The sequence below is a fragment of the Coptis chinensis genome, chromosome 7 (assembly GCF_015680905.1).
Source record: "Coptis chinensis isolate HL-2020 chromosome 7, ASM1568090v1, whole genome shotgun sequence".
Lineage (NCBI taxonomy): Eukaryota > Viridiplantae > Streptophyta > Magnoliopsida > Ranunculales > Ranunculaceae > Coptis > Coptis chinensis.
Window position 1 is genome coordinate 94,569,527 of NC_141462.1, and position 13,222 is coordinate 94,582,748.

The 13,222-nt window shown below is 37.9% G+C and overlaps 1 protein-coding gene across 1 annotated transcript; it reads right to left on the minus strand.

The window, feature by feature from the left end:
- Positions 1-9,082: 9,082 nt before the first annotated feature.
- Positions 9,083-12,845, minus strand: LOC147490158 (transcription factor bHLH143-like). The gene is made up of 4 exons (XM_086571629.1): positions 12,707-12,845; positions 11,555-12,052; positions 11,134-11,291; positions 9,083-11,037 (listed from the first exon to the last, which is right to left on the minus strand). Exon 4 carries the CDS (start codon positions 11,018-11,020, stop codon positions 9,854-9,856), a length of 1,167 nt encoding a protein of 388 aa, XP_086427755.1. The 5' UTR covers positions 11,021-11,037; positions 11,134-11,291; positions 11,555-12,052; positions 12,707-12,845; the 3' UTR covers positions 9,083-9,853.
- Between the last annotated feature and the right edge of the window lie 377 nt (positions 12,846-13,222).

A 13,222-nucleotide genomic window follows, 5' to 3' on the forward strand; every position in this document is an offset into this window, starting at 1 on the left:
CTAAAGATGATCGACAGAGTCGTTAGTTACTTTCAGATCGAGGATGACAAAATCAGCCGGATAGTAGAAATCCTAAACTTTTACCAAAGACATTTTTCGACCACACCCTTAGGATACTTAATAGACCGATCACTAATTGCAACGCCATTTTAGTGGGTTGCATCTCGTCTAGACCTATTTGTCTATACAAATAAAATGGGAGTAAGTTAACACTAGCCCCTAGGTCTAATAATAACGCGGTCGTCAGATAGGGAATCTCCTAAGGTGCATTGTATGCGATGGGGCGACTAGGGTCCTTGTACTTAACAATTCCATTATGTTCAGATAGAGTTGGGAATTGTTCTGTTAAAAAGGCGTCTTTCGGTATATTGGTTTTACGCCTAGTAGTACACAACTCCTTAAGAAACTTAGCATAGTGTGGTAGCTTTTTAATAGCTTCGAGGAAGGGAAGGTTTATAGTTAGATTCTTGAAAACGTCCCTAATCTCCTCATAATTTGTATCCCTAGTTAACATGGCTAATTTTTGTGGAAACGGTGGTTTCACTCTATATTTAGCAATGGTATCACCTGGATGTTTAACCTTCGCTTTCTATTTCTTAGGTTGTGTCAGAATCGGTACCTCTCATAATGGTAGGCTCTTCAGGTTTCTATTTCGCATCTAGTAAAATAGCGGTGTAGGGCTATTGGTGGGGTAACTATAGGCATAGTTACTTTGTTATCAACCACTCTGCCAATCGGAGAGTGGTGATGGCATAGCTCACCTACATTTCCATATTCATTACTAGTATTATCGGTTACCTCAAAGCGTGTTTGTTGTTTTAGGATTAGGTATTGCGTTACACTGAAACACACCTTTGGGTTGGGCTTTATCTTGGGCCAACCGTTGGCTTAAATTATTAACGAATTGTAGGTTGTTGGTTAGATTGAGCCATGGTTTGGAAAAGTTTTGGCTCACTTGTATGAAGGTGTCAAGACGATCCGGTTGTGTGGGTGTAGTAGTCACGGGTGGTGTGATTTGAACTATCTCGCGAATTATTTATGGGTGGATTTTGATAGTTATTATTTACCTAACGATACCTCTATTAGCATTATAATTATTATAACTACCTTGACCTTGTGCTTGACCTTGTCGAGGTTGCACTTGGTTGTTATAATTATTAAAATTACCCTGACCCTGCCCTTGTTGTGGTGGAGTTTGGATAAAATTGTGCGTTGGCCTAACATATTGATTATTGTACCCTGGAGGTGTGACGTGTTGGTTATTTCTCCAACCCGAAGTTGGGATTTTGTCTCCAAGGGCGGGCGGTTCACTATTAATGGAAGAAGCCTGTTCATAGGCTATAGACAATGGAAGTCGGGATGCTCGGGACTCCAAATGTAAACTACATGGATTGAATTTACATTCATGACAGGGATAGACTTTTATTGAACAGAAATGGCCTCTACCTTTTTAGTGAGTGATTCGATTAGAGTTTTAAGCTCGGGATCATGTACCCCCCCATTTGTTATTAAGCTTTAGTTTGATCCTCTATAAATTTATAAGCCTCCGAGGCTCTTTTACTTAAGAAACTACCCCCATTCATTATGTCAAGGACTTCTTTATGGTGGTGTAGAAGTCCTTTGAAAAAGGCACGAACTAACGTGTCTTTCGCTAAGTTATGATGTGGACACTCTATAAGGAGATCGGTGAAATGATTCCAAGCCTCTGAAAATGATTCATGAGGATTTTGTCGAAGAAATGAATCTTGGAAAGCATTTCATCCGTCTTTTAGGGGTGGGTAAAAATGTTCCATAAACAAATTTGAACAAGTTTAGCCCACGAGTCCACGTAATTAGGGCGCTTGGGCGCTTAACCAAGACGCCTTTATCGGCTAAGGTGAAAGGGAATACCCTCAGTTTAATTTGTTCCGCTTTTGACCGTAGGGATGGTGGAATGTTGTTATGACTTGTTCAATCCTACGACAGCCGATAAGGTTTTTCATGGTCTAAACCATGAAAAACGGGTAACAAATTAAAATATTTGGGGATTCGAAATCCCCAATCGGGTCCGCTAGAACGATGCAAGATTTGGGGCTATCGCCAAGGCTTTGTAGAAGTCGAGAGAGGAGTCTCTCCTTCTTCGCATTATATCGTGGTGTGTGTGTGAAATAGTAGCTAGAGGTGTAGTAGGTGGTATACTAGATAGGCGTGCTTGTTGATGTTGCCGCGTAATTATGTTAGGTGTTTTGTTCGACCGCACCTTAATCTCATACAAGGTTAAGACCAAACTTAACTAAACACGCCAACACTCCAAACAATCCCGATATACTAGTATAAACCTCTAACAGAGATGCGAGGTGTGGAAGAAAGGAATACCTGATTCGGCCCTGCTTCGCTTATGAATAGCGTCTTGTTTACGCGTGTTCAATTGTATATAACAAGTTAGAACACCGAAAAACTTGCAAAATCGGGTTCGAATCAAACCCGTGGAAATCCGCAAAATTCAGCTTTAGGCGCGTCGCTCACTTAGAAGCGCTGGAGTGCGCTCGGTGTAACTTCAAGTTACAGTGTTTTAGAAGCGGTCGCTTCGGTTTGGGTGCGCTGGTCGTCGCGGTTCAAGCTCAAGTTTGGCGTTTGGTAGCGCCCTCTTTTGGCGCAAGTCGCCTCGAGTGTAATTTTTCGCGGAACTTTTCAATGCTGAAACGGACAACCACAGTATAAATCAAACAAGGGTGGGTGGGTTTAATGGGACTTAAAAATGACTAATTATACTATGAAAACAATGCTAAAGGTAACTAAGATGGCAGGGACGCCATTTGATAAAACATAAAAATGATAGTTTACGTACGAAATGAACGATGAAACTCAAAACGTAAGTAAACTAAAACTTATTATGTTGCCTATATTTATCAAAGTTGTCTACTCTCAATTCTATCGAAATAGAGTGGAGTAACAAATTCGTTCCACTTCTAGTTCTCTAGCATGCGATGTTTTCTAGTCTAATTTATCGTTTTTAAGTCTAATGAGAGGTTTACGAGGGAAATTATATATTACGATGCAACTACCCACAAGATGCAACTAGTCGACTATTAGAACAACTATGGGAATACTACGTTGATTCTATGATAAGGAGTTAGAGGGGGATTGATTCCACCTTAACTCGACTTAATCCTACTAACGACAAATCATCGTAATCCGAATTGAACTGCTTCGCAGAATAACCTAGTTACTCCTAATCCCTAATTACACATGGCATTTCTACCAATTCATAACTAGCATGTGAACGATTACACCCATTCTCATAGTGAACTAATCATTTCTAGAGTGGAAAGAAAATTACGACGACTTTCTACGATAATCGGAATCAAGCTTTCATCAAGGCTTCTCAACCCCCTCTAATGGAGGTTTAGCCGAGAATCATCACGCTATCATTCCCAATCAAATTCGAACAAGACATGATATAAAGATTTGAACTTTACTTGTTTAAACTCAATTCAAAACTACTCATGCAATAATTGAATTAAACTAATAATGACAAATAAGTAAATCTAATAATTGAACTAAATAAGTAAATGGAAAATGAAACTAGATTATCAAGAACATGATTTTATTAATCTAATGAACAATAAAAAACAATGATTCAATACTCGAGAAATAAACTAATTAATTAATCTAAAACTAGATCTAGAACAAGATATGAAAAACTAATTAATTAACTAATTGAAATTATAAAACTAAGTTCTAAAACTAATTAATAGAGGCTAACTAATCTAGGTCTAACTATCTACCATTAACAAAGAGTCAAGCTCTTGTTTTTATACTTTCAGATCCAAAAATCGTGCATGGGCTTGGAGCCATGTTTTGGGCCAGAGAATCAGGCCCAAAACCCAATTTTTCCGTCCAAAAAGGCCTCTTCAGCTGTAGTTGGCTTCAACAGACTTTTCGTCCACTTCTGCTCCTCTGATTGGGTCAAGACTTAGACCATTGGAAAGCTCTTTCCGAGCCGGTCGTTTTGACATAAGGTAGGCCCAATTCCGAGGTCTGAGTTCAAAGATAAGGCCTTCGGAAGTTCTGCTGACTTTGTGGGCTGTTTCTGCCCGCGTCGACTTTTCAGCTTTTGACCGGGCTTTAGAAAGGCTTTGTCTTATTGAATCTTGGCCTTTAATCACAGAACTCCTTAGCAACCGACCTGTGCTCCTTTATCTCGCTAAAGTGGCACATTTCTGCACATAATGGACTTTGAAGCCTGAAATGCATAAAAACACATAATCAGTATTAACTCTTAATTATTACTCACATAATTGGTCTAAAAGAATGATGGTTAAGGGGTTAAAACTACAATTTTGGGCTCTTATCAGGTTGTTTGATGTCGGGGGTTACAGGTTGATGTTGTATTATTGTTGTTTGGATGAGGTTGTTAAAACTTGAAGGTGCGTTAATGGGGCGCGAGTGTGATACTGTGATACTGCGGTATTGTTGTAGGTGAGGGCATGCTGGAGATTGGGTGCTGTTGGAAGCTCGGAGAGGAGCATCAATGGCGGCACGCCCAGACGTCCTCTAGTAAATTGATTTTAACTGTTTTTGTTGTTTTGTTGTTAATTGAAGATGGATGGATGAATGTTGGGTTGTTGTGGTATTGGTTGAGTGATGAGGGCTGTGAAAGCTCGGAGAAGCCATTAATGGCAGCCCGAAATTTACAGATCTAGGTTGATGAAGAGTTTGATTTAATGTTTATAGGTTTTTGGCTTTTGTAAAAGTTATAGGGGTTCTCTTAAGGAGAAAAATCGGTGGGTTAAAAGGAGGAGGTGAGAGGTGGTGGCGATTTGGTGGCTGGTGGAGGAGAGAATTGGGGAAGAAGATGACACTGTTGTTGTGTCTGGGCTTGGGTCAAGACCAAGTGGGTCGGTTTTGTTTAGGCCCGATTCTATTTTAGTTGTTGGGCCCGATTCTAGTTTGTTTAGTTGTTGGGCCGAAATTTCTATTTTTGATTGGGCCCGGTTTTGTTTTAATTTGTGGACCAGTTCAATTTTAAGTTTTTGGGCCGGTTTCAGTTCAATTTTTGAACCGAACCACTTAACTGTTTTGGGCCAATTTCTAATATTGTTTGGGGCCAGTCCATAGGACTTAATAGAGATCCAAATAGGTCTTTCAACATTTAGACTTTCGGGTTCTAAGGTTTGGGCTTGGCCAGTTGGGTCCGAACCATGACTTTAGCCATAAGCCCATGAGCCATGCACCTTTGCCCTTAGCTATGAACCATGGCTATGACCCTGAACCTGTCGAACATGGAAACGACAGTTTGACTTTGACAATGATGTGTTGACTTTGACCATTGACTATTGACCGTTGACTTTGACCGTTGATCGTTGACTTTGACCGTTGACTGTGGAATGTTGACTTTTTCCAATTTTTCATATATTTAAGAATATGGACAAATATAGTAATAAAATATTGTCGAAAATTGTATAACTTTGTTTGTCATTATCTAATTAAGATTTGACATAAATAGTGTATAAAGCATATAAATATTGGCACGTAACTAGAGGGGAATTTTGATAATAAGAATTTGATATATATGTTTTTATGAGTATTAAATTATATACGGACTTAGATTCATGGACTTTGATTGTGGACTGTGGACTGTTTAATTGTGCTACGTTTTATGTTGTAAGTTGTATGGACAAATCAAATGCTAAAATGTTGTGGAAGCTTGTATAAATTTGATTGTCATTATCTAATTAAGATTTGACATTGATATTGTGACATTATATAATATATTGGGATGTATATATTAAATGCAATAGTTTTGGAGAAATAAATGTATAAACACTCTATTATTTTATCTGTGAGATGCTACTAGGAGGTAGTAGAGTATTTGTGGATATTTCTCACGGGAGTGTGGCGTAGTGCAATAATATATTGGCACGTGAAAGAATGAAAGTGGTTACGAGATATAATTGAGATATTTCTAAATATTGTGGCTTAGTGCAATAAGGTATTTGACCAGATGACGCGATATAGTGGAATTATTATGAGTCATAAATGTATGACACCTGAATAAATTACGTAACGAAAATCCTAGAACCTGACTACCACAACTCATGTGATTTGTCATGTGTGGGCGTATGTGATATGATTGGCCCTTGTGTAGGGTGTATATATAAGATGTTGATTGACCCATGTGTTGGGCAATCGTAGCCGAATGGTGGCTTGATTATTCCGTTCGCAAAATTAGAATGAGACGCGCGATATTTATGCTGAATAGTGGCAATACTTACATAATGGCTTTCGTGTGAGGGTTACCGTGTGTCGCGACATCCCGCCGGGTAGTTACACACCTGTGGTTCATTATGTAAGGGGGAGGCATGTGGATGTACATGTTCGGCGGGAAGCGATTGTGGTAGCCGGGGAAACTAGGTAAGACATAGATACGACGTGATTTTAGGGACACGCAAAGAAAGCCTTAATTAATATAATTATGGTAATATGTTGGTTAATGATATATCTTTAGATAGATGATTGTATATGGTTTTGCAGAAGGGTGGGTCAAACTAATTACTCGCGCGCAGACGCGACCCACTCAGAATTGAGCATGAAATGCGGTAAGTATAGAATATGCTTGGCTGGTTATTAGTTTAGTTAGAATCTAAGGCACTTCGTGGAGGAACTAAATGCCTTTTTATTATGCGTATGGTTTGTTGTGTGGTTAGTGGGAAGTTAAAAGCCTCGTGGAGGAACTACCTGCCTTACTTTATTGTAGTTAAGAATGTCGATTAGTTGTTGGAAGTTAAGGCACCTCGGTGGAGGAACTAACTGCCTTATGGATTGTGTATGTATATGTATAAGTATATGTTGTATTTTAGAGCTACTCACACTAGCATTTTTATAATGTCAATCGATTTGCATGTTTGTTTATCGGGTGTGTTCATTAAATGAACATAGTTGATAAGTCTTGACAGGTTTAGTGTTGAAGAAGATTGGTTCTTTGCTTGTTATTTATAAGTAGCGCCGCATTTTCAAGATAGGCTTTGTTTTCCTTTGAGGTGATATAGTTTTTCAGTTGAGACAAAGTTATTTGTATTTTCATTTGTAAATTTTTGTAATGAAGATGACTTTTGTTTAAGTTAAAAATTTATTGGTTTTTAATTATCCGCATATTTAAACTGTTTATGGGTTTTTGGGAAGTGGAGAGTGCGTCACACCTCGGAGATCGAAGAGTCAGGAACAAATAATGTTTTTTCGAATTCTGTCGAAATTCGGGGTGTGACAGAGAGGCTCACATTCTCTCCATCTCCAACTCAATCACTCAAGATAAACTACGTTTGACTTGATTCCAGTTTATCAGAGAACTGGATACGACCTAAGGTCAGGTCATCCAAACGACCTAGGAAACGTAACCGCTGCAAGCTAGTCAACAACATCATTAATGACAGATTATTACTTCATAACGGAAGAAGTAAAAGCAATCATCAAAACAGCGCAAAAGGGGGATCTACGCCTATAAAAGGAGGCGTCTTCTCTATTCTCGAGTAGGGAGAGGCTCACATTCTCTCCATCTCCAACTCAATCACTCAAGATGAACTACGTCTGACTTGATTCCGCCGCCGTTCATCGAGAACTGATATGTAGGCGTGTCGAAAAACCGACTGAAGTTCACCAAACATCTTATACAAACCCTATTATCTAAGATTGTAAAGTCGTGACTAAAATGTACTTCTACAATCGTCATATTTCAATAAATGAGAAGCACCAAGAAGAGACAACATTAGCTATTATAATTATACATTGTTTTGTTAAAGCAAAGAATAATATAACATAATCGTGACTCGTGACCATTTTTTTATTCAATAATCAAACTCATGACCACTTAATCTAAATTACTAGATTGATGCACACACGTTTTGCTTAAACCAAAGAAAGGGTAACATCATCAATCCACTAAAAGAATAGGGGTAAAATACTCCAAACGAAAACCAAACTATGTAAGACAAAAAATGACCAAAAAATTTAAAGATACATTAAAATTTAATATTTTACTATTGCTGGACTGTAGATGAGAGTAGGGATTTTTTTAAATAGTTTAGATAGGAGAAATATGAATAAAGGTGGAAATAAGTCGGATTCATCCACCTACCAGAAATTCTGGATCGGTACAATTCAAAGGCCCATATAGACAAGTAAAATAAGCCCATTAAATGGCCCATTTACACCACTAGTCATCCCAAAATTTTCAGTAGAGCGCAATTTAACGTATTTGTCAAATTTTCATGGGATGTCTATGCGCATAAGGCGTATCTCACTATAGGGTCCAAAGATGTATGGGGTGTAAGATGTGAAACAGCTGCCCTTTAGAAATCTTGTTGACTGTTGGCAGGCCAAAAAAGGAGGGAGACACTACCCAAAAGAACTTGTACAGTTTAGCCTTATCATATAGCTTTGAGTCTTTGACACACAGAATCTCTTTTTTGTTGTTGGCTGTCTCAGTTTAAAGCTAAAAGAAGGAATGAAGCACTGTAGACGCAAAAATTAATAACACATTAATGATTCTTTCACTTGTGATAAGAGTTCCCATGAATTTTTTTAGCAAAAAGTAAATAGTCGTAGTACCGAAACCTTGTTTGCGTGTCGAATAAAAAAGTAAAAACTTGGTTGTCTTGGATTCTTGTAGGTGTGAACCTGGGCACAGCCTAAAAGGCAAAAACTAGTAAAATAACACGATTGGAGTCTTCACAACTTCTTGACCATTTCCTCCAAAAGAATTAGTATTTGCAAGTAAATTATGTGCCAAGTAATTGTTTCCTCACACTTTACATTAAAATTAAAACAGTGATAGAAAGCAAGTTTCAAATGTTGAGACACACAAAAGGGTAGGTCGCCCAGCTTATTTTCAAAAAATATTTGGAAAAGCAAAAACTTTTACCATCTAGTTGCTGCCATTTAAAGATGGTATTCTGAGTTTGTGACGTTCTCTTTTTTCACATACAATCATTCCCACTAAGGCATCCGAGTTGGCCTCAAGTTGGGAAGAAATCACTATGAATAGAGATAAGAAGTGGTGACTACAATGACTAGCTTCATTGTACACGGAAAGACAGCACTACAATGGCAAGAGAACTTAACTTCAATAATAAGTTGCTCCATAGCTACTCATGACCAACAGAAAGCAAATATGCAGAGGTTAAGAACACTGAGGGCTAATCAAGCTTGCCATTCAAGTGAATACATTCTCTCTAGGTAACATATGTACACGTGAATATGAACGTGTGCTAAACAAGAACTGACCCCATGAGGTGCAGCTTCGACGGCCCCAGTCATAGACAAGGGGCCAGCAACGTATCCCAAAAGTAAATACAAGAGGAATCAGAGTTGCAAATTCTCCACATTGACCAGCCGAGCGTGCATTTCTCAGATGACCCCACACTTCTGCCTCCGGATTATCAGCTCCTAATCTATTGCATAACCCCAAAGCTTTCTATTCATTGTAGTGACTTTCTCTCCACCCCAAAACAAAAAAACGCATGAAATTCCAGTCAACAACCAATCAAGCCACCATTTGTTTTCGCTTTCTTTTATGGAAAGCAATTCATGCTTCTTCGCAGGGCATAGTACGTATTCACCAGATTCTATTGGGCATTTCAAAGATAAGCCATAAAGAAACAAGGGAGGCCTTCCGTAATAAAATGTTGAACCAACATAATCCAATTCAAACATTAGAGTCAAGAAGACACCCCCAACTATAAAAGCTCCCCTGCAATTCATTCCTAACCCCACCTTATCAGGCACATACCCCATAACAAGAAGATACCATGTTTTGGACCAGCCACTGTATCCGTAGCGACTCCGTATACTTAAGTCCGTAGCGACTCTGTATACTTTAGTCCATAGCAACTCCTAAAGATTCAGCTTTGTGTTTCAAGAACCTAAGATATTGTACTGCTTCATCGAGAATAACCACAGCATCTTTGCCTTTCCCACCAGGGATTATATTTTGCAGGATGTTCATTGTATCACATATTCTCTCCCTCCTTAAATGCTTGTTAGCTTCCAAGCAATATGGTTCTCCTTCGGTTTTGCCACTAAAACAGCTAGATTGTGCATCATCCTCACATTTCGTGAATGAGCTTGCTGTGTCCCCAAGTAATGATTCTTCATCGGCTAGCCGTTTTCTCTTGGTTGCACAAAAAGAACTAGTTACTTCATCGGTACTCCCTTCCATTTCTTCTCGCTTATTATAGAATCCAGTGAGTTCACTTGGGGAATGTGCTGTACTAGTTTCTTCATCATCACAATCACTATCATCAGAGTATAGCAAGGCATCAAGTTCTTCAGTGTTTTCGTGCATTTCACTTTCTTCATTGGCTTTCCCATTCTCATCCAACTCATCATATATCACAGGCCAAGGGTGATTGAGATCCCTTTTGGCTTCTAATTCTTTCTGTCGTAAACCACAAGCATTGATATCTGTTGCCCTCGCCAAATTCAGGTTTTGACTCGAAGAGCCAATCAAAGAATGTAAAATCAAGTTCCCTCGATTGCCACTCTGATCAAGAACAAAGAATTCTTTCTGTACAGACCCAGGGACCATATTGGAGGTGGCGTTCACACCTGAATTACAAGGAGTAGAGAGCTTCTCCTGGACAACAGTGTTCAGTGCGGCGGGGTTTCCAGTCTTGCAATGGTGGGGTACACAATAAAACCACTTCCTCTCATCAATTCTTTGAGATATTTTAAAGTAAGGTAACCCCAGAGATTCCATAACTGACAAAGATTCATTTGTAGAAACCACGCAACCATAAGGGTTTGTGAGTGGCTGAAATAATCTTTTCTGCCTCTCTTCATTTCCTTGAGATTTCAATGTAGGTAATACTGGAACTGCGACCCCCGGCAGAGACCCATTTGCATAAGTCATGCTGGCAGAAGGGTTTAATGCCAAAAAAGGTTTTCCCTGCCCCAGATAAGAGAGAGTACTTGTATAATCCAAATTAGGCGATTGCCAAAGTGTACTCTGCTGATGAAGACGAGACCTGGAGTCCTTTTCCATCCAATCAAAACAGTCACCTAAAATGCAAATAGTAAAATATCACCAGTGGTTACTGATCAAAGGAATCGTATTACCTTTAGCAATTACTATCAGTTGAGGATAGGGTAACATACCAATACTTAATGGTGTCTCTCGTCAATGTTTAATCACTTGCTGCCTCTTCAAAGAAAAACAAAAGAAAAGTATACAACTACCAACTCCAGTTTAATTTGATTGAGCAACCAAAAGAAATCTACGTAACGGGTTTAAGCAAATGCCGAAAGTACTCAGCCTGGCAAAAGAAAACCAATAGTAAGTTTCAACATTCATTAAAACCATCATTTAACCATACACAAGAATTGGGCCCTCATTTACAACAATATATATGTAATGATAAAAGACAATAGATGGTAGCTTTAAGATAGAGTATCAATGTAAAATGAATTTAATCAGTAAGTATCACTTTAAAATGAGCATGCAACCTTTAATATAAGACAGCATATCACAGATTTCTTTATAACTAAAACAAAGCATTCTATAATATGTATCACTAACCTGGCAATCCTGCAAGGGTTGAAAACATTCAATAACTCTAACTATGATGGCTGCACTGCCAGCAATCCCACTCTCGTGTTTCAATGCCCGGAACCTTGTTTGACACACCATAACTTCTTTTTGACCCGTTAGTTAACCCCCACAATTTACAACAAACCAACGAACAACTGAAAGACAGAAAATAACAAGGGATAGATGGGAAAACTCTATCTCGGACTGAAGTGTAGTGATTCAAAAGTATTTGAAAACGACAATGAATTTATACTGTCTTTGTTGCTTATTTTAGTTCAGCTTATTCTTCGAAGACAAATAGGAAGAATGAAAAAAACTGTTGATCCCATGAACAATAGAGGTGGAAGAAGAGAGACGTTTTTTTGCCAATTTGAGAGGGGGAATCTACAGAATCACTCTGCAATATAAATTCAAAGAGATTACTCTTCGGACCACATCGACTGAAAAGCTCAACCACGACATATTATCTCTGCTTCAATATTTGTCCTGAGAGAGAATTATGCATATCAGATCACTGCTCGGCAGTGTAATTTAAACACCAAAATCAGAGAAACAAATAAAACAGCACACACTGAACAAAAAAAAAATGATTTTTAAAAATCAGAGAGAACAAATTTGAAAGAAAAAAAAAATACAAAGCCAATATATTGAAAGATTACAAAAATAAAAAGCTCATTAGTTAATTAAAAATCACAGATCCTGTCCATCAATATCCAAAATTCCAAAACTATACATAAAATTCCATTTTCAAACAACAACAGCAAGATGGATGAAGCAAAAAAAGCATTCAGACCATAATAATTCAATGATCCAATACATTATGAAAATTTTATTTACGGTGAAAACAAAGAATTAAAGTGGTGTTTCTGAACAAATAAACTTTAATTCATTTACTACAATTTAAATGCTAAACAAAACAAATTCTAGCAAAGAAAGTATGGACGGTCTAACTACTTAAAGCTAAAAGAATCATAAAAGAAGTTCACTAGTTTAAGTCCAAACACATAATCTTACACAATTCACAGACAGAAAAAACAATATAACTAAATGGATGGGTGATAACTGAACTGAAGTTGAAACTGTGAAACACACATAACCAGCTTAAACAGAAACACATGAAAGATTGTAACTACTACTTACAGTGAAAGATCAAACAGTAATCCGAGTTTTGAGAAAGAAATGCTTCAGACTTGAGCTATAATCTCACTTTGAAAGGTTAAATGAAATGGCAAGGAAGAACAGGGACAGAGAGAGACGTATATATAGTGCAAGTAGAGTGTGGATGAAATGACAAAGTTAGCCCTGTAAATTTTCGTAGCGGACTTTATGCGCATGGTTAAATCATGGAATTTGGTCAATTAAATTTAGACCGTTGCATAGGTCATGTGTCTTAAACTGTTACTCCAAGCTGCTTCATTCTAGAAAAAGGTTATGCAAAATTTTGGGGCATTTTGTATTTATTTATGATGATATTAATCTTGCTCATATGATAAGCCACCTAATCATGATTTCAAAACCAATAAGCCTATTATAGGCACTCGTCCTACTTCTAACTAACATTTATTTGGAATCATATCTGATATCATACTCCTAAGTCCTAACTCTAAAGCTAAGCAATCTCACTCTTATACAGTGAATTCTTAGAATCTATTCGTC

Bases quoted from the DNA above. Each gene is read 5' to 3' on its own strand.
- LOC147490158 (XM_086571629.1), bottom strand. From the start codon at position 11,020: ATGGAAAAGGACTCCAGGTCTCGTCTTCATCAGCAGAGTACACTTTGG.